Source organism: Esox lucius, chromosome 18 (genome assembly GCF_011004845.1).
Source record: "Esox lucius isolate fEsoLuc1 chromosome 18, fEsoLuc1.pri, whole genome shotgun sequence".
Classification (NCBI taxonomy): Eukaryota; Metazoa; Chordata; class Actinopteri; order Esociformes; family Esocidae; genus Esox; species Esox lucius.
In genome coordinates this window covers 25202731-25224960 of record NC_047586.1, presented here as the reverse complement: position 1 = coordinate 25224960, position 22230 = coordinate 25202731, and the positions used below count along the sequence as shown (strand labels likewise).

General features: G+C 44.8%; 1 protein-coding gene across 1 annotated transcript in view; it reads left to right on the top strand.

Moving 5' to 3' along the window:
* Window positions 1–22230, top strand: part of utrn (utrophin) — a 223198-nt gene that overhangs the window by 182479 nt on the left and 18489 nt on the right. Inside the window, 10 exon segments of the mRNA XM_029114547.2 lie at window positions 1644–1718; window positions 2974–3175; window positions 3270–3355; window positions 5528–5685; window positions 7497–7663; window positions 10450–10561; window positions 12242–12378; window positions 16542–16580; window positions 16970–17035; window positions 17895–17960. Coding sequence (XP_028970380.2) covers window positions 1644–1718; window positions 2974–3175; window positions 3270–3355; window positions 5528–5685; window positions 7497–7663; window positions 10450–10561; window positions 12242–12378; window positions 16542–16580; window positions 16970–17035; window positions 17895–17960 — 1108 coding nt within the window.

The window sequence follows — 22230 nt, the reverse complement described above, 5'->3', positions numbered from 1 at the left end:
GGAAATGACCCTCTCGTTCACCGGGTTAAACTCCAACACATTGTGGCAGAGCTGGGGAGCTATGAGCAAACCCACACCAGCCCGCCGCCTCTCACCATGGGCAACTCCAGAGTGGTGAAGAGTCCATCCTCTCTCAAGGAGTGTGGTTCCAGAGCCCAAGCCGTGCATAAAGGTGATCCCGACTATCTCTAGTCGGAACCTCTCAACCTCACGCACGATCTCAGGCTCCTTCCCCACCAGCAAGGTGATGTTCCACGTCCCTAGAGCTAGTTTCCGTGTCCAGGGATCGGGTTGTCGAGGCCCCCGCCTTCGACTGCCGCCCGATCCTCTACACACTGACCCCTTATGGTCCCTCCTGCATGTGGTGAGCCCACGGGAAGGCGGCCCCACGTCGGTCCTTCGGGCTGAGCCCGGCCGGACCACCAGGCGCTCGCATACGAGCCCCAACCCTGGGCCTGGCTCCAGGGTGGGGCACCGGCTGCGCCATACCGGGCGACGTCACAGACCTCAAGATTTTTCTTATCATTAAAGGGTTTTGAACCGCTCTTTATCTGACCCGTCGCCTAGGACCTGTTTGCCTTGGCAGACCCTACCAGGGGCATATAGCCCCAGACAACATAGCTCCTAGGGTCACTCGGGTACTCAAACCCCTCCACCACGTTAAGGTGGCAGTTCATGGAGGGGCTTATAAACCCCAAACTGAAATCTGAAAGCAAAAACCATTCGTTTTCCTCAGCTCATAAGCCAGAAATCATATTTATCATGGTGAAGAGCTGCCAAATCATCTTGTGGGGATTCATTTTTTCAGGTTTTACCATGTACACAGACCTTGATCACACACATGTTTTTCTAACCTTGGTGGACCATGATTCTGTAATCCTTACCTTAACCTTATCCTCAGTACCTAACCTTTAGGCCTCAATTTAATCTAAACCTAATGCTATAACCTAAAACTAACCCCAATTGTATGTTTTAATTTAATAATAAACCTTAAGCCAACAAAAAAGGTTTTCCTTGTGGGGACTAGCTAAATAAAATGACCGGTTGTCAGGTTTTACTATCTTCAATGGAACTTCTGTTCCCCACATGATAAAACCAGCATTACAGGCACATACTGTACACACTGACTAGAATGATGTAATCACAAAACTCACTTTCCCTCTGTTCTAATTTGACATAATGCAGTAGCTGTAAAGCTGTCGTGCATTCTTACACTCAAAACAATCCCCTCAAATGCCCACACACCCTTCTATTTATACAGCTGTAACCACTGTATTTCTGTTCTCATCCCATTGTGGTGGTGAATGGGACTGTTCTTTAATGAGCAGATGGATCAGTAATAAGCTGCGACACTCCGGGGACATTTCCTGAAGGCCAACGCTCAACAAATACGACTAAATTCCTTTGAGAGGAGGACTAACCCAATTACCAGACTTTTCCAGCCCTCACTGTGTGAATGCATAGACATTGCACTACAGCGTTTCCTTTTCAACAGGTTTCCAGCTTTTCAACAGGTTTTTGACATCATTATCTCCTCACCATTTCCAGTTACTGTCGGTCCGTGAGTCGGGTGGCCATCATCCGTTTTGTTTTATTAAGTTCCTCACTCTGTTTCTTTCTGTCTCTCTCTCCCTCTGTTTTAGCCGACCTGAACAACGTGAGATTCTCCGCGTACAGAACCGCCATGAAGATCCGCAGGCTACAGAAAGCGCTGTGCTGTAAGTGTCCCTTTAGCCTGCAAGCAAGGAATGAACACACATTTAACATCTTAATTTTTGTCATTTAGCAGGCCACAATCAACGTACAATATCCATTTCTAATATCAATAGCTAGGTATGACCACTATGCAACCCAGTAATAGTAAGTAAATATTGTTTAATAAAATAGACATCAACAAAAGTCAGTGCTGGAACAGGGAAAAGATTGATGTACAAGAATGACTTAACATTAGGAGATTCCAGTGCTGTCAGTATTTTTCCCTCTCCTCACCTCCTTCACACCAGCATCCAGGTGCCAGGCAGTAGATTCTTGATCCACTGCCAGGCATTCTGGCTCCAAGCTGGCCATGAATACTAGTCCACCCCACCTGCTCATTTTGAAACGTGTAAGGAATACAAGTCCACCCGATCTCGCAGGCACACATGCGCGCAGGCACTCGTGCTCCCATGTACGTAATTTAGTCAAGTCGAGAATCTGCCAGCGCCGCTGGGTTTTAAAAAAAGGGAACAAATTGTCTTCTAGGAGAATCAGCTGGCCACAGCTCCTGCTGTGTCGGTTATTCCCCTGGCGACCGCCGAGAGCTGCTGGGTCCGGGCCAGACACTCGAGCGTCATTGCCCAGGTTGCTGAGGTGCCAAACCCAGCAGCTTGACTTTCGTTCTTCTCCGTTTTTAGTCCAGCTAGGGGCAACAGGTGTTTGTCATTTCAAGAGGAGCTGACAGGTGAACCACATGTAAGCGTAGACAAGGGTGTAAATGACTTGTGTTTTTGTTGATAGTGTCATAGTCATGCTAATACCTATTGAGGAGTGCTCCCGGTGCGTCTGACTCATTTGTACCAGAGGTGTTTATTTGAACCCCTCACTTTAAGCTGAAGTTTATTTCTTAAGTATTCCTATGACTTGCGCTATAAAACTGGAGGCAAGGGAGGAGGGGAGAGAGCGAACAGTTTTCCCTCAAAGACCTTCTCATTAGCACATGTTTTGTTTTTCCTCCATGACCCCCGCTGTGAGACTTTTGTTTATATGTTTAAACCTCTCGCAGCAGGATGTCCCTGGAACAACTAATTAGGTTAAGACTGAGGATCTACCTGCTCGGGGTTAACAGCCACCTCTCATCCTGTCTGTAGCCTTGTTGGTGTTATTACAAACATATGTCATTCAATGGGCCAGTTTCCTCTTCCCCTTCCCTGTATATAATGCACATTTTTAGCAGTTGTGTAAAAACAAAAACTCTCCCTACTTCCTTCCCTCCAGTGGACCTACTGGATCTGAATGTGGCCCAGAGCACTTTCGAACAGCACAAGCTTACCCAGAATGCCCAGCTGCTGACAGTGCCAGACGTGATCAACTGCCTGACATCCATCTATGACGGGCTGGAGCAGCAGCACAAGGACCTGGTCAATGTCCCGCTGTGTGTCGACATGTGTCTCAACTGGCTGCTCAACGTCTTCGACACGTACGCTGCGACAACGCGCTAAAATCATACGAAACACACCGACACACACTCCTTGCCTTGATTTCACACATGCATGTCTTTCCTCATTTTGTAGGGGACGCAGCGGGAAGATCCGTGTCCTGTCCATGAAGATAGGGGTGCTGTCGCTCTCGAAAGGCCACTTGGAGGAAAAATACAAATGTAAGTAACTTTCAAACTTGAAACATGTCAAACACCATCATCATCACACTCACTTGGCACTCATCCACACTAACACACACAGATCCCTACTGAGGTCATTCAAGAACAGTCCCTACAGTAGGTTAACTTTGTAGTGTAAACCGTGCCAGCATATACCATAACACCCAGCACCAGGCTGTTACCCCATCATTTAACCAGGGTCCTGACCGCCTGAACCCATGGCAGAGGACACCTTCGACTGACCCATTCATTAGACGAAACCTAACACGTTGTGTATTTGTATTTTATTTGTATTTTTTCGTTATCTTCATCGCAACGGTATAAGGGATAGTGGCTAGTGCTCTCCTCTGGTTTTCTCTTTCACCCGTAGTCTTTTTCTCTCTCTCCTTGCTCTCATCTTCCTTGTGGCGTGGAGTCTGTCCAGCCTATTCGTTCCACTGGAAATTTCTATTAGTCTCAAAAGGAGATCAAGTATGCTTGGGCGAGTCCCTCTTGTTTAGAGTCACATTGATTGTCAGGCCCAGGCACCCATCCACGGCAACACACTAAATCACAGGCCCACAATCCACCGGCACAGAAGTCACCCTATTTGCATTGCAATTTGATACCTTGTGCGTATATCAATTATGATTGTGTGGCAGGACATTTGTGGCTGGGTACTGATATTATGCAAGTTTGAGGCTCATGCATTTTTGTGGCTGTGATGTCTTGGGCGTATTGGCTATGAAAGATGGTTGTGTGCAGTTGAAAATGTATGCCCTGTGTCCACTATCGAATAACTGCCACTGAAAGAAACTCCAAAGCGGGTTATACATTTGAAATTCTTCATTTGAATCCGCAAATCAAATTTACCAACAAATAAGATTTAAACATTCTAAAGATATTGTGGACCTACTGGATATAGGCCTCAACACTAAAGAATAGAAATAGCAGTGTCTTACCTTACAGCATGACTGCTGATACGGACCAGTACCTAGCTAGCCTCTTTGCTTTTGTCTTATATAGGCCTGCAATCTGAAAGGCACCTACACATTATTTTTACTTTCCAAATGATCTAACATATATGCAACAAAGTCTGTTAAGTTAAGCTTAGCGTGTGAAATATGGATCATGCTTTGCAGTGCATCAGAGTGCCAGAACGTACATTGTCGTTAGAACATGTAACATTGCCTTCATAGTAGAGATGAGAATTTCCTTAACAATGATAGCATTTTGATATATGGAATAGTGGACAAAGTGGTCAGCACAGCCCAAAATGCAGAGACAGATTCACACACAAACACACACAGTATCAAAGAACACCCATAGTTACTTAATGCAAGCTGACATCAAGGCATGTTTGTGCACACTAACATGTGCACAGTACAGTAGAAACATCATGAATACTCACCATAAGGAGAGCTGACATCAAGGCAGGCTCTCACAGATCAAAGACCTCATCCGACAGAACAGATAGCTGGGAGAGACACCTCTACGTCCTTGTATTGCCCCCTCTCCACTCTATCACGTTTCACCACTTTTTCTTACTCCATCTCTCACTCTTCCTCCTTCACACCTCACCTGTCCCTCCAATCATTCTATCTTAAAAAGTACAAGAGATCGACAGTTTGAATCGGTTCTGTTGTTCACAATATAGATAAGCATTCCTGAAATATTATTTTGTTATAAAATAATATATTTTTTAGACTGCCATTTGAATTGATTGGATGCATCATTTAAATACAGTATGTATAGGACGCCATATGCAATTTGGACCAGACTGCTTTGTAATATTGTCAAAGACAGTTTCCAGTAAAGTCATTATGTTTTGACTTAGTTAGACATAATGGGTAAATGCGAGCATAGTTTACTGCATAGATGATGAGTTTAAAGTAGTTGTCAAATGCTTTTTTGTTTTCTTTGAGTTGTATTTTTACATATATAGTGGTCTATGAATCATACAATTCTACAAAAATAAACAATTCTCTAAGATATAAATGTGTACTATTGGTCAGAAGTAGACAACTGATTGTCAGGGTGGCTTTTACCAATTGTTTGGATTTTCTATTTTGATCTCCACACACACTCACACAAGTGCGTACACACATCATAAACACCGAGCACACTCGTACTGATCAACAGTGACAGTGGAGGAAGAAGATGCTAACGCCCCACCCCCTCCTCTCCCCCCAGACCTGTTCAGCCAGGTGGCATCGTCGGGCGATACGTGTGACCAGAGACAGCTGGGTCTGCTGCTCCACGATGCCATCCAGATACCAAGACAACTTGGAGAGGTTGCCGCCTTTGGAGGGAGTAATATTGAGCCCAGCGTCCGGAGCTGCTTCCAGCATGTATGTTCATCCACAAACTTTCAGGCTTGCGCATCATAAACAAGTCCCACTAAAGTTCAGTGACATTTTACTGTGGGCATTATGGCCAACTGTGAATGTTGACATTGTTGGCTGGCTGGTATGATCAAATGTGGCTAACCAAAAGTCCCCCTGAGTTTGTGCCTGGCCACCAATTACTGTATATTGACATTTTCATCCCTTGATTTTTTTTTTGGTCTCCCTGACTCATTTCCGAGGTGGCATTCAATTAAGAAGCATTCCTAGATTTCACCGCTCTGGCTTCCAAAATAGTGAGGTGATGGAGTATGGCTGACATTAGCAAAGTATTGCAAAGTTGCAACAGGAGCTATTTCAAATGAGGAGATTGTTTTTTTTCTTGCCTCCTGCTCTCACTCTCTAACCTTCCTAATTCCATTCTTCCATTCTCTCTCTCTATTTATATGTTTCTCACCTCCCAATTTTTCATGATGTCCTGTTTGCTGTCACGGCCATGCCTTGTCACAACAAATCCACAGAAAGTTTGAGAGTGTTTAACCACTGGATGTGTCTTTCAGTGCACATCTAGCCAAGGCATTTAGTTTCTTATCCCACTGCCCGACCCACCACAAGGAGTTGCTACAGCATAATGTGTCTGGGCAGCCCTTACAGATCAGTAAACCCCACGGAGGAAAGATTGAGGGAGGGCGATGAGGAGGGCCCCCATATGGACCGTCTTGTCCCGTTGCTGTAGCTACTCCTTTCGGTGGGTTGGGCGACTGGGAAAATGTGTTCACCTACAGTGCGTGGATTTACACATGCTCGTGAATACTTGGCTTGAGTGAGCAGTGTGGTTAGAAGCGGAAATGGGCTGAGTCAGTGACATAGTCAACTGTGTCACTCGACGGGCCTGTGACGCATTTGATTTGATGGAAAGAATGACTGATGACTTTGGCTTCTCTGCCCAGAAGACTCCCTCCCTAGCTCCTTGTTGTCTTCATTGCAGGAAAGGCCCTGGGCCAGCCGCCCTGTCCATCTGGGTTAACAGGGCAATAATGAATGAGGTGGGGCCCATAAATACGGCGTGCTTTACGGGCATCACCCTCCCTTCTCCTTGCCGCTCCTCCCTCCGCGTGGTAATTGATCTATGAGTGCCGTAACTCTGGCCCGTAACTCTGAGGACAGGGAGAGAGGACGTAACGAGGGAGATTTAGGGAGGGATCGGTTGTGTGCCTGGCCTTGACACTTCCCTGGATCTGAATCCGTCTGCATGTGGGATCTCAGGGCTACATTACACATCATTCTGATGTGCAGTCATAATGGATGCATTCGGCTAGAGGTCACCGCCAAAGAAGATTGGCGCACAGGCATGCGAGAAAAAGGTTTTAAACGTTCCCCTCATTGACTTGAAACCATGTTGATGTTTGTTTTTGTGCATGTGTGTGTTCACACGTGCCAGAGCATGTTGCAGCCCATGCAAAGTGTCTTCCTCAAACCGCCTCAGTTTCCTTTCAGAATGTTTACTCGATGACCTTTGTGGGTAGCCGTGACAACCGAAAGGTCAGGTGTGTTGGCTGTGTATTTTCGGACAGAAGCCGTCTCAAGGTGCAAAGGATTCACTCTAGGGATTTTTTGTCTAGAACGATTGAGCCTCTGGCAATGCCCAAGATTGAAGTCTGTGTGAGTGTCCATAATGCCACCACCACTCCAGGATAGTGCACTACATTTCCTATGGGCCCCAGTGGAAAGCAGTGGGGATTAGAACACAATTTTAGACGCAACCCACTTTATGAGTTGAATTTAATTTGATGCCCCCATTTCTTCTTCCTGTCCAGGTGACCAATAAGGTGGAGCTGGAACCCAGGCAATTTGTCGATTGGATGAGGCTGGAGCCCCAATCCATGGTGTGGCTTCCCGTGCTCCACAGAGTAGCGGCAGCTGAGACCGCCAAGCACCAGGCCAAGTGCAACATCTGTAAAGAGTGCCCCATCGTAGGGTTCAGGTAACGGATGCACATACGCAGTGCATTCACACAGGCATTCGCCTTTAGCTCCTCAGCACACACAGAAACAGACCAAGAAAAGTTGTAATGCTATTGCATACAGCCCCCACCCCAGACACACTCACCCACTACACACACAGTGGATTCTTGGGTAGCAGTTTTTTCTTCCCTAAGTAAAGCAGAAAGGGCAGGTCTGCTCCGGAGGCTAAATGTCAGCAGATGATACAGTCCAGACTAAATACCATCCAGCATCAGGCAGTCAGGCAAAACACACACACAGAGGGTCTCAAAAGACAATTAAAAGGGTATCTCTTTCAGAAACACTACCGTGCAGAGCCGTGTTCCAGTGGTAACACTCCCGGCTCCATGCCACAGGAGTCCAGGTTTCAATACCCATCTCTACTTTTCTCTGCTGTTTTAGTGCCATATGGGCATTACATTTAAAATTACACCGCCTGCTGCTCTAATGTTCAGTGGAATCCAAATACTTCTCTTTGATGAGTGAAGACATGCACTGGCTTAAAGGCTAAACACAATTACGTAATATAATACCCTCACAGAAAGGATGTGACATCGTTCTCTGTGTCAAAAAACCATGCCCTGCCCAAACGGAGTCTGCCGTAATGTTTACCTCTCCTCCCTCATTAGGCACGGGTGTTTTTAATGAGGTGGTAGAACAGAGAACTAGAGGGCTACGGCCCTTGCAGGGTAAGAGTTGAATACCCCTGGCATAAGCGATTAAAGAAACACTATTACAAAGGCTTTCTGTTATTCCCATGACATTTTCATACGCTCCCAATAACCAACAGCTTATTTTCAAGCCAAACTGCTTGTCCAGACAACAGGAAATCACAGCATGGAAATATCAATACCATAGAGTGGTTAAGTAGTGGCAGTCAGGGGCAAGTCTCATGAAGGATGGCTGGGCAGCAACCGGCTGCGTGTATCTGTGTAATGGGCCGTGTGGCACAGGGGCGGATTTTGTTCTACCATCTGATGTATCACTGTGGCATCGCCCAGATCACCTTGGCTGTTGTAGGGGGGGGGGGGGGGGTTGACCTGTTGCCTTGAGAAAGGGCTGTTGTAGAGTAGATGGAGGAGAGAGGGAGAGGGGGAGAGGGAGGTTTGACCTGTTGCACTACCATCTTTGTCGTGCTGAGACTGACTTTCTTGTATTGCGTCTGAGTTCTTCCCATCTCTGATGTACTTTGTTCCCAGTGATGCACGTACTTCATGTTAATTGCAATCAGACACGCACTGTAAAAAGTACACCTTTAAAAGTGTTCGGCTGTGTTCACCAGTTTAGGGAATTTTGAAATCAAGAGTTAAATGATCCGATAAAGGGAGACAGTGTGGTTGGCCTTTACCGATATACACTCACCTAAAGGATTATTTGGAACACCCGTTCAATTTCTCATTAATGCAATTATCTAATCAACAATCACATGGCAGTTGCTTCAATGCATTTAGGGGTGTGGTCCTGGTCAAGACAATCTCCTGAACTCCAAACTGAATGTCAGAAAGGGAAAGAAAGGTGATTTAAGCAATTTTGAGCGTGGCATGGTTGTTGATGCTAGAGGTCAGAGGAGAATGGGCCGACTGATTCAAGCTGATAGAAGAGCAACTTTGACTGAAATAACCACTCGTTATAACCGAGGTATGCAGCAAAGCATTTGTGAAGCCACAACACGCACAACCTTGAGGCGGATGGGCTACAACAGCAGAAGACCCCACCGGGTACCACTCATCTCCACTACAAATAGGAAAAAAGAGGCTCCAATTTGCACAAGCTCACCAAAATTGGACAGTTGATGACTGGAAGAATGTTGCCTGGTCTGATGAGTCTCCATTTCTGTTGAGACATTCAGATGGTAGAGATGGCAGATGGTAATTTGGCGTAAACAGAATGAGAACATGGATCCATCATGCCTTGTTTCCACTGTGCAGGCTGGTGGTGGTGGTGTAATGGTGTGGGGGATGTTTTCTTGGCACACTTTAGGCCCCTTAGTGCCAGTTGGGCATCGTTTAAATGCCACGGCCTACCTGAGCATTGTTTCTGACCATGTCCATCCCTTTATGACCACCATGTACCCATCCTCTGATGGCTACTTCCAGCAGGATAATGCACCATGTCACAAAGCTCGAATCATTTCAAATTGGTTTCTTGAACATGACAATGAGTTCACTGTACTGAAATGGCCCCCCAGTCACCAGATCTCAACCCAATAGAGCAGCTTTGGGATGTGGTGGAACGGGAGCTTTGTGCCCTGGATGTGCATCCCACAAATGTCCATCAACTGCAAGATGTTATCCTATCAATATGGGCCAACATTTCTAAAGAATGCTTTCAGCACCTTGTTGAATCAATGCCACGTAGAATTAAGGCAGTTCTGAAGGTGAAAGGGGGTCAAACACAGTATTAGGATGGTGTTCCTAATAATCCTTTAGGTGAGTGTATGTACTGTCTAGTGGCCTCCGGGTATTAGTTGGGAGAACAAGAGCTTCAGACCGATATCATGGGAATGTGATGACGTGGACAATGATTAGACAGTCTTTATACTCAACTGTGAAATTGATTGTTAATGGTCGAGTTAACGTTAATTTCAAACCATGTGCTATGGCTCTTCGCTCAGTGTTGTGTGTTTTAATCGATTCTCTTGGTAATGTGCATCTCAACAACACAAAGGAGCGATTAACAGGGAAGCAGAGGTATCTATCTGAGGTGATTGCAGCATGCATACTTCCACCCATCTCCCCGGTCCCTCATTCTGGCTTTCCCTCCCTAGGTATCGCAGTCTGAAACACTTCAACTACGACGTCTGTCAGAGCTGCTTCTTCTCTGGACGGACCGCCAAGGGACACAAGCTCAACTACCCAATGGTGGAATACTGTACGCCGGTGAGGACAGAACACACACACACGAGCATCGCACTGGTGCTGCTGCGCCCACCTTATCCAATTCACTGAGTTCTGAAAGTTGTCCTACGGTCTACACAAACCTCTTCTGGAGCCCGGAGAGCAAATTGGATTCAACCGAATGAACAGTAAAATACTGCTGTTCTCGGAGCTGTTTATAATCTGTGGGAAAAGCGTGTTTTTTGTCTCCCTACCATGATTGATAGTTTCTGGAGAGAAGGGGGGGGGGGTGGAAGGAGGGAATCTGCAGAAATTGAACAGTGTTAAAAATATATATATTAGTAGTAAAGCTCTCACATCGAGTTGGAATGTTGCTGAAAGTCACCCTTCACCTGGTCTGGGAAAATTTGTTTCATTATTTTTTTTTAGGGGCTTTCATTTTGTTTCAATCTGCTAATATCATAGCTGGAATAAGGATAGTGACCTCCAAACATGGGGAACTCTTTTTCTAGGCTGTACTATCCACCTCTTGTCACTGAGCAACAAAAACAATACTCAAGTCAGATTTTAGCCAATATTATTCATATTTTCCACTTTAAGACTATACTTTCAACTCAAAGCAGCAATTTTATAGCACACCATCTTCCGCACAGAAACAAAACACAAATTTGACTTTTATGTCTCCAAAAACAGATCTAGCACTTATTGATACTGAAACACAGCAGATGCTTCGGAGATGATTTTGGATCTAAAGATCAATATGATACTTGCATAAAATGGCCGCCTCAGGTCCCTTTAGAGTCGTTTCAGAAACATTGCCTTTTTTTCCCCCTCATATTAGTTCCCCTGTTTATTGTACAGTAGGAGCGCAATATTGCTTTTTCATTTCATGGTTATTACATTTTCATTTGATGGATCCCTCTTTCCTATTGTACATTATTGATATTGCTGCGGCGAAACCAGGGCAGAGGAAATTGTGTGCTGTGGTTGGCATCTCGGTTCCTCCAAAGTAGTTGTTTGGTCCCATTGATTTGACAAGTCGCTCTATTGTGTTTTTATAGACTTCCCCAACTCTCTAGCCTAACACCAGCAACACACTCCACTTCTGCTCGCACTCACACATTGCTTCTGTGGTACTGACATGCCTTACAGCCTCTCTATCATCTCACCTCACTTTATCTCTCTCTCTCTGTCTGTCCATCTCTGTCTCTCTTCCTCACTCTACTGCTTTCTCTTTCCCACACTCTTTCTTGCCATCTCTGTACTTGTCCCTCTGTCCCTGTCTCCTCTTCATCTGTCTGTCATTTATTTTAAAGCCGTGAGGTAACCTATTCTGGTGGTGTTGACTCTAGGCTTGTCTTAAGTTCTACAGATTAGTTAATAAGCCGCAAAGAATCATCGGAAGCTGCGTCTAGCCCTCATTCTGTCAGCTTCTAAAACACGGGTGTTCCTTATTGTGGAATACATTTCCTCGCTTGCCAGAAGTGAAATCACTCCAGTGGTTCTCCGAATCCCAACACAGCAGAATGGTTTATCCTCAGGTCAGGGCACTACTGTAATTTTTTTGGCAAAGTAGAAAACTCCACTCCGAGAAAATGTGTCCACTAATGAACTCATTAACACCACAGCCAGATAGAAAAACGGGAATACATTTGACACACTCCTCCCCCTCATGATCTTTCTCCTTTCTCTCTGTTTTTCATTCTCTCTCTCCCCGTTCAGACCACTTCAGGCGAGGACATGCGTGATTTCACCAAGGTGCTGAAAAACAAGTTCCGCTCCAAGAAGTATTTTGCCAAGCACCCACGCTTGGGTTACCTGCCGGTCCAGACCATTCTGGAAGGAGATAACATGGAGACGTAAGTAGATTGGGGGGGGGGGGGGGGGGGGGGGGGGGTCACTGGGTTTCCCAGTGACAGACCTTTAATTCGCTCTGTCGGTGTGATTATTTACCTGTCTGGAGAGCGTTATCCCCCTCAGACAGACTCCACGCCGTAGATCTTTCTGGCGTAGTGCGGAGCCGTTGAGCAAAGCCGCTCTGATCGGAGTCTGTCTGGAATCACGCCGGCCGCCTGCTCAGATGCACATAAATCCTCCGTAATGGTGCTTCACTAGCGACAGATTATGCAGATGCCCAGCGGCAGGTGGTGGTTGGCGAGTGTGTCCCCCCCTTCCCTCCCCCGTTTGAAGTGTGAGTTATGTTCCCCCTCTCTGATTTGAGCCCTCTCTGTCTCTATCTCCTAAAAGCTCAATAGACTCCATCGCTCCCCCTCTCTCTCGCTCAGTATCTCTTAATCACACCCTTATTTTTTTTGCTTTGTCCTTGTCTGCCTCAGTATCTTTCCATTTCTGCGCGCTTCTGACTCTCGATCTCCCTCTCTCTTTCTCTTGCTCAACCTCTTTCTCTGTTTCTCTCCGTCTATCTCTCTCTCCCCTGCTACCTGAGTTGCCCAAGCGGATATTAGAAACGAACTCTCTGAATTACATCCTGACCCCAAGAGAGTTGCACATCCGCATGCATACACACGCAACGGCAGACGCACACACAAACGTGCGCAACCAAACACACACACACAACCACACACATGCGGAGACACAGTCCAGATGTACACTGCCACTTCTTAAATAGATTGCTCCACCATCTTCATTCCTCTCTCCTCCACCACCCTGTATCCCTGAGAAATGACTTGTGCGCTGCCACCTACCTGACAAATGCATTTTCAAAGGTGGGAAAATGGTGGCAAATCGGGAGAGGTTCTTTAAAATGGAGCCTTGGAGAAATGGGACTATTATATGACATTCATTTAGCCATTTTTCTCCATCGTCTGACTTCTCTGCAATCCACAAACGGCTGAAGGTCGGGTACACTGAATCTGCAATTCTTCATTGTATACCAACACACAGAAAAACCCACACACTTATTTCAATATTTTTTTTAATTATGTATTTGTTTAACCTAACTCAGTGTATTATTCTGTTGTTTTTGAGGGAACCAGCAAGCAAGCATTTTGTTGAATGGTCCATATCTTGTATATCCTAGTCATATAATAAATAAAACACAGGCAGAAAACAGAGTTGGGGTCAATTCGGACCATTCGGTGTGTAGACATGAGCCACCATCAAAAGAGAGAAGACGAAGACATAAAGAGTGCTAAAGGGAGGGAGAAGTAGAGCACCAATTATCTCTTTTTTATTGTTTCTGTCTTTTTCCTTCTGCTCATGTTTGTTCAGTTTCCACCCACATCTTTTCCCCACCTGAAAAACAGCCACCCACTGGAACCATGACTCGTTCCACCCACTTTGTCACACTGCAAATAGGTTTCCAGACACGACAGCAACGCCTATGCTAATGTGAACGACGCCTCTGAGCCTCCAAGCTCGGTGTGTCACACACCACTCAGGATTAGAATGTGGCCTACCTTACCTTTAGGAGGGAGTCGGGGGGGGGGGGGGGTTCAGTTGTGGTGGGGGGGGGGGTTTGGAGACTAGTCCTGAAACACCTTGAGTCTGGGTTTTTCTGTCAATCGCTCTCTCTCATTCCATATCTTGGCCAGTAACACAACACAGTGATACACGGGCATCCAAACACACTCACAGAGGGGCAGCATTTCCTTTCTTCAATTTAAACTGAGGGATGGCCTCAGTTTAAATTGAAGGCAGTCGATTCTTGAGGTCATGTGCATTTTTTATTATAGAACAAAGATACTTTTGAAATAGCTATACCTTTCAGTTCACCTGAGAGTAAATCTCAGTAAACAAAATAATTGGATGTCCTTTTTTGTTTCACATTTTATTTACTTTCTAAATTGATTGCCTTCAATTTGAATTGACCTATGATGGAAAAATCCACCCCCCCACAAAACCACAGACACCGAGAAACACTCCCAAAGATGTCTGTCAACTCAAGGAAGAAGCCCTGGCGGAGGCTGCAGTGGTGAGGGCAGGCTAATTAAACTCCCACCTGAACATATGGCAGAATTCCTGGGTTCCCAGCAGCATCTCTGCCTGTCAGTCTAGCGAACGGCTGTCTGTCTCTCTGTGAGACTTGTTCCAGTATTGATGACTCAACACAACCTTATGCCTTATAAGCCCTCCATTCCAGCAACTCCGGCAACAGTTCATACAGCAGGAACCGAATTGGCCTAGCCTCCCATTCAGCAGCCCAAATAAACAGTGTCATGTCATCAAGGCTTCACAAATGAAAATGCCCCACAGCTTTAGCCAGTGGCACAAGCATGGGACTCTTGTCTCTCAGTGTGTGACCCAGCTGAGGTGCTCTATAGAGCTCTCCCAGAGGAATGCAGAGACTTATTTTTTTTGGTAGTCAAGAGACACGCTGTGCCTGATATTCACTGTATTTTCATGTCATGCAGTTGTCGGATCATTTCGAAGAGTAAGAATGGTAAAGCAGAGACGAGTGACGCCTTCACAGACAGGTGCTCCTCCGCATCCTTTGGAAAACATGAAAAAATGCTGAACGCGTGTCTTCTTTGTGTCTGCCAAGTGATTCAATGCTGTTGTCCCTACAGGTGCAGGTTATCAACAGTGTCAGTACTGCAGTTGACTGTGGTTGATCACTGGGGTTGCTAAGGGAGGTGGGCGATAATAAGTCTGGCCTTTGACTCGCCACTGTCCCAGAGAAATAGTCTTTAGGCTCCGTATAACTGATTCTCCAGGCTTCTCGCTGCCTGTTCTGCCTGCGCTCTATATCTATTTATTTTTTCACCAGAGTCCATCTATTCAGAGGTCAAAGCGCAATGGGAGAAGTAAGGGGAAAATTGAAGCAGAGAAAATCATTTCAGCACAGCGGCGTGTCTGCTTTGGAGAAAGCAAACTGAAACAATGGTTGGTGCTCTCCTGTGAAAAAGCCAACCTCCTAATTCAACCGGGGGGGGGGCTTCAAATTCTGCAATGTCTCCCCCACCAAGCTTCCTTAAACACTGTGAGACTCGTTACCTCAATGCACCGCTTTGAGTCTGAATGTTACTGCCTTTACAGATAACCAACACAACAACACACAAGGAACGACCTAACCTCAGTGCTCCTGAGAAATTATCCTAGTATCTCAAATGTCGTCAAGAAAAACAAGGTTTTTGTTCTTAACACATCTATATTTAGCGACCAGCCTTTCCTTTTTTTGTTAGATTGCATTCTGGTTATTTTCTCCGCTTGCCAAAGAAGGCTTTTCATTTCAGTGCACTGCACAGGGTGTATTTTTAGAAAAACATTTTTGAAGACTGCAGTTGAAACTTCTTACGGGAAAGGCGCAGATTGTCATTATCTTTGTGGAAATGCTGCCAAATATCAAGGGTATCTACTTTCAAATTTGGCCTAGTAATCAGTGTGGTAACTTAAACTTAAAAAATTGCCTACTTAACTACTACAGTAAGTACATGCCAAGGGCTTTAATGTCTCGCTTATAAGTGAATATTCAACTCTAATTCTCCAAATGGAAACTCAATTGCAATATCACTTGAAAATGAATAGTTGAATCATTAGAAACCCTTGGACTGTAGCCTTAGGATGAGAAGAGAGATTGTATTTGGAGCCCATAATATGATCTTGGTCCTAGACACAGATTGAAGGGCCTGTTCAGTGATTTCCTTGTACTGGAGAAAGTTGGAAGTTTAGGCGGGAAAGGTCTTAGATCTGTGTCTAAGTGCAGCTTCTACCTGGTGTGTTGCGTGCCCCTGTTATTGCCCCCCCTTCTGGCTCAGCCAGGTATAGCTCTTCCGGTGCTCCTGGTTGGAACTATACTTTCTACGGCATCTTCATTTTGCCAAACAAAGCATTTTAGTTGTGGGACATGTATAACCGACAGCGATTCTGTCGGACAAATCCAGATAGTCCCCTCCCCCATTTTGTTCCGTTTGCCAAACATTTTCACAACTAAACCGTTTTGCTCAGCAGGAATGAATACACCTCCCCCTGCTCCTGGTTCTCGACAGTGTTCCCGCTATGTGTTCCTAAATATTGACGTTCTGTGGTGCCTTTCCCCTTCCTCCCCCCGTTTCTCTTACAGTCCTGTCACGCTCATCAGCATGTGTCCGGAACAGTACGAGTGAGTATCTGCACACCCCCCAGATCAGAATGCTCCTGAACGGGTAGTCTGTTCCCTCCCCCATCCCTGCATCCAAACCCCCCCCCTCCCCCCCACTAAGCCACCATACCGCATGTTTGCCTGTCCGCCTTGATCTACCAACCAACCAAGCTCTTCCTCCTCTTCCTCAGCACGGCATCCTCTTCTAACATCCCATCCTCATGCTAGTGGTGCGATACACTCCTGGCCGGCTACCTAGATCACCATCTTCTGTTCTGTCATTGTTTTTTTGTTTTTTTTATAGCCGGTTGATTTCTAGCTGTTGATTTGGTTTGGTTTATTTTTTTGGGGGGTTGTGTGATTGTTTCTAATTTTTTGTATCCACCCCCCTGCCCATTCTCTCACTCCAGACTTTCCCCGTCACCGCAGCTTTCTCATGATGACACTCATTCTCGGATAGAGCAGTACGCTAGCAGGTACTGTATGCTTCCATCACTGTTAACGGTCCCGCCCCTTGTGGATGACCAGGTAATGCGTACCGGTTCCCAACGTCAGAGTTGGGGGTTCAATTTCCACATGGGGACCGGTACAATATTATGCTGTACGTAATCATGTTGGTGCTCAATATTGTAATTTGCTCTGTATTAGAGTGTGTCCTTTAGTAAGAGGCAATATGGCTGGCCAGCTCTGCCAATGTAACTGTCTGGTTGGGGCCAGCCATTCCATATGCTTCTCGGACATGGACTTGACCTGCTGGTCCAATTCATCTTTCCCTTTCATAAACCATTAACCCACAGGTCAGCGGCTACAATTCTTCAATGTTGCCTGCACTAGTTGCCTCTGAAACACACACACTCAAACTCTGTATTAATGGGCTAGACCTAAGTTAGCCTTGGGCCAGTCTGGGGATTGTTTTATCTTCGCTTACTAGGCTCCCCTTTCCACAGTCTATCAAAGAGCTTAATAAATATAGCCTTTGATCTGCTGGCCCAATCTATTAGCATGTTGTGTGGGCCTGGGTGTGCCTCCGTGTCTGTAATCCACTGGTCCCAATCCCCTCCGTGACTAATGTAGTTCTGAACCACTGTACCATAATCTCATGTCATAATTGAGTCCCGTATTTTGTCGGCCAATCCCCTGACTGTTGAGCCGAACATTGCCCAACACTGCCTGATGTCAGCTGTCCACTTGCAATGTTATGTCACGTCGCATCCGTTCAGCTAGAACGGAGCGCTAGCCGTGATTGCCTGTGTATCGAGCCATGTCTGGGTAGTTGTCGACCCCTGGGTTAGCGTTCATCAACTCACCCAGTCTGTTTCTGAATCTGTTTCTCAGGCTGGCGCAGATGGAACGCTCCAATGGTTCTCTCCCCACAGACAGCAGCTCAGCTACAGGAAGCATGTAAGTAACCTTCGGTAAAAACAAGGACATTTCAATTTTTGTAATTTAGCACAAGTACTGAGTGCATTCTTTCATAAAAAAAAAAAACATTACCCTAATTTTCTTCACATACCATTTTGTGATTTGTGTCTTTTAGCACAACAACACCTTGGGAAGGTGTAAGCTAGTCAAACATTAAGACAAATATATCATGCCAAGACTTTACAATTATGAGGTGGCTCACTCACCCTGGGATATTTTTCTGGTACACGTGCTTAAGAGAATGCATTCCTTAGTCAACAACCAAGATTGACATTGCAGGGACCCGACCTACCAATGATTCACTGGAGTTGCAACGTACATCTGGCAACCACTGGTCCGCCTGTGACAGAGCTGAGATAGATGTTGCTGCCCTATGCTCGAACCATATTGTCGATACTACGATCAGGATTTGATCTTAGATGTAGTCTACCATAATAAATGAACTTCCATCGTATTCTTGCTTTACCTTTATTTACTGGTGTGATTTGGATTTCTTTAGGAAATTAAGGTCACTTTGGTTAGGGAAGGATCCTAAGCAACCATTAGTTGCTGGAATGTTAACCAGGACCAAGAGAACAGAGCACATCACTCTGGTTCTTAAATCTTTGCATTGGCTTCCAGTTTGTTACAGAATAGATTTCAAAGTGGTGCTTTTAGTTTATAAATCTCTGAATAGTTTAGGACCCGAATACATTTCTGATATGTTGGAGGAATATAAACCGAGCAGGGCCCTTAGATCCATGAACACAGGTCAGCTAGTAGAACCCAGAGTCCAAACTAAACATGGAGAAGCTGCGTTTAGCACTTATGCTGTACACAATTGGAATAAACTACCAGAAGATCTTAGACGTGCCCCAAACGTATACATTTTTAAATCCAGGTTAAAAACACTTCTCTTCTCACGTGCCTATGACTGAGCACTTAAACTTAACCACACTGTTTAGCCTTATAACTTCCAATGTTTTTATCCCAGTTTTAATCTTTATATGTTTTCTTATTGTATTTTTTATCATTATGTTTTCATTTGTTTTGATGTTTTCATTTGAGAATTTGTTTTTATGTTATTGTACTTTCATATATTATTCTTTGTAAAGCACATTGAATTGCTTCGATGTATGAATTGTGCTATATTAATAAACTTGCTTGCTTGCTAGTAACTATTAGGCTTCCCGCTTGCTGTCCAGCTAGCTGTCAACCTGTAGGTTGTAATAATGTCACAACTGTTATGTATAGCTCAGCAGACTGAGGCATTACATTACACCACGTAGCTCCCCACAATGAATACCCGGCTCAGAGCTTTGAGTGTTGTCTGAAAAAAAAGTAGAACAATCGCTACCGGCGTCTAGAGGGATTTGACAAATAACATGGACGAAGCAGGCTGGAAAGAGGGAGGGAAGAAAACAGGATAGTGCAGAAGGAGGAGATGAAATTGAAGAACTGAGGACCGAAGTTGGAATTCCACATGGGGGTTAGTGAGAGATAAGGATGAAAAGAGTGGGTTGGATGGAGAGGGCGGCAGTATGTTACTGAGGGAGATGGTTTGCTTTGATAGAGATGAAAACGAACGATTTGGAGGGGGACGACAGTTCTGGAAACGGCAGAAGGAAAAGCGAGAGGGGACGACAAAAGATAGCGAAGAGTATAGCAGTGCAAAGAAAAGGAAAGTGCTGAAGCTCCAGATTTGTGTGTGTCTAAGGGAGAGAAAAGTTGATAGTGTTTCTGTAGACGTTCCCTTGGAACTGCCTGAAGGGCACGTTAAGACCTATTCCCGGCTGAGATCCTAATCGGTGGGGAATAATTTCTCTGAGGTCTCACACACACACACACTGATTGGAGCTCTCCATGCACCCTGTGATGCTGTGATGTTATGTTTGTTGTGGGGTTAGCATTTGGTGATCGCTCAACCGTGATCTGATAAGAGGCCAGAGCGGAGCTGAAGTCTGCTGCCTCAGATGATCTGCGCCTGTGTGTGTACATACACTAAATGGCATATGTAGGATTTGTGAGTGTTTCTTTTCCCAGCGAGGACACATGGACGATTTATGGGATCTAGAGACAACAGCGTGAGATCAGAAATAAGAGACAGGGTATGCACCATGGACAGATTATAGAAAAAAATTATAAGAAGATTATAAGAAGACAGGAAAAGGAAATTTGGAGGGACAGACAGCATTGGTAGACACTGAAAAGTTTTATGGTCTTGAGTCGCTCAGCCGACCAATTTTCCACACTGACACGTGCTACGCTTGCCTGTACGAGTGTTCCCTTCGGCCCCAATGCCTCACCCTGTCCGCCTGACCTCCCCATGAAGAGGTTCTATTTTAAATCCCTGGCCCGGTAGACTTTGCCAAAGTCCCATACTTTTTTGTTGTTGCTCTGATTACACTCAAGCTACTTTTTTTCTGCTTCAGATAGTGAAACACTTCTGAAGGTAGTGAGTAAAACAGTGTTAGATAAATGAAGAGTGAGAGAGAATTATGCTTGGCTTTTTTAATCAGGCCCAGACGCAGCAATGATAATGAGGATGATGATTATGAGGAGGAGGAAGGCTAATGTTAAAGCTCTATTTGAAAAAGGGTTTAAACAGTGTCGAGGCTCAACCAATTATCCTCTCATGCTTTTTTCACTTATGTCAGCTCAGTAAGACTAATGTTTCACATAATCTCCCATTGTATAGCCTACTTTTATCATGTTTTGACACTTATTTGCTCAAGTAGATTCCCCACTCTACACCTCAGGAATAGGGTTTATACAAGTTTTTCTATGACGGGCAACACTAAAAGTCAAGTGTGTTAGCCATTTTGGGACAAGCACACTTTGTCAGTGTTATCCTTTTATTTTTATTTTTTTAAGTCGTCCACTAAATGTAGATGCTATGTTACAGTATGCCTGTGTTACCAGGTGAGTCAGCAACGCCGACTGTAGAAGGACCAAGATGCCTGGAATTTGTGGGCAAAAGTGTTAAACCCCTGTGAATCCTGTATAAGCTGATCCAAGCGCAGCAATTTTGCCCAAATCAAATCGTCACTTTGCTTGAACGGCGACCAGGCTTAACACTGCGATCCGCTTTTACTCTGCTAAGGATTCATTCCAATTCCCTTTTATTTCACACTGTTTGATTTCAAGTGGGGGTGTTTTCAAGTCATTTTAATTCTATTCTGCCTACCCTTGATCTCTAGAGGCCTTTATCTTTGAAGCCATCTGTGTGTGTGTGTGTGTGTTTGAGTATATGTGTTGGATTATGCATTGGTGTCTATGCGTTTTATCTGGTAGCAAAGCCTTAATCAATGGGAAGACAGAGAGCTGCCTATTTTGTGTTATCTTCAGCCAAGGCTGTGTTGTCATTGATGATGCTGTTAATCACCAAAGAGCTCTCACATCCTGTCCTTCCTCTCTTCTCAACCTTCTTCTCCTCTTTCATTCACACTGAACCCTCTTCTCCCTCTATACTGTGACTTTATTTTACTTCATATATTTCCTTCACGCACTTTGTCTTTCCATTCTTCCCTTCGTCTCTCCCTACCTCAAGTCCAATCCAGCACACCATTTCATTCAGCTCTCGTAAAATCAAGTACTTTTGGGCTTAATGAGCAGTTTTTGGTCATTCCACACTGAACTCAATGCTTTTCATTACATAGAACAACCACAACAAAATGCATTCAAATTAACCATTTGAAGCGGCCAACACCAGACCACAACTAACTAACAAAAGGGTTTGAAATCTGATCTGAAGTATGGCATTAATTTTGTCTATTAGCTTTAGTTGGGCTACTTGTGTTTTATGATGGTGTAGAGACATAGCCTTGAGCCCATTCTTTTACTAAAATGGACAACTACTACTTTAACTGACACTGCCCTTCTTTGATACACCACCTTGAAACTGTACATAAGGAAAACCGATTTAATTAATGTCAAACAAATAACAGGGATTCCAAATAATATACATTTCTGTAAAAAAAAAAACGCATTTATCTGAAAATGTTTGGGGGTGGTAGTTAAGTAGTGCTTTTAAAGGAATGTTGACACAATATGACGCAATTAAACATTCAAACTTTGTAAGATCACAACCATTCAATTGAAGAACAAATCAGAAAATTTGGTGTAAAGCTCCCTTTTCACTCGCTCTTCTCTTCTCCAAGGAAAGAATTTGGCTCATGGGCCAATAAGGTCCTCCAAGAGGATAGATTTTCTGTTATTTACAGTGGTGCTCAAAATGTTGCATACCCTTGGAGAATTGGTAATATATGTA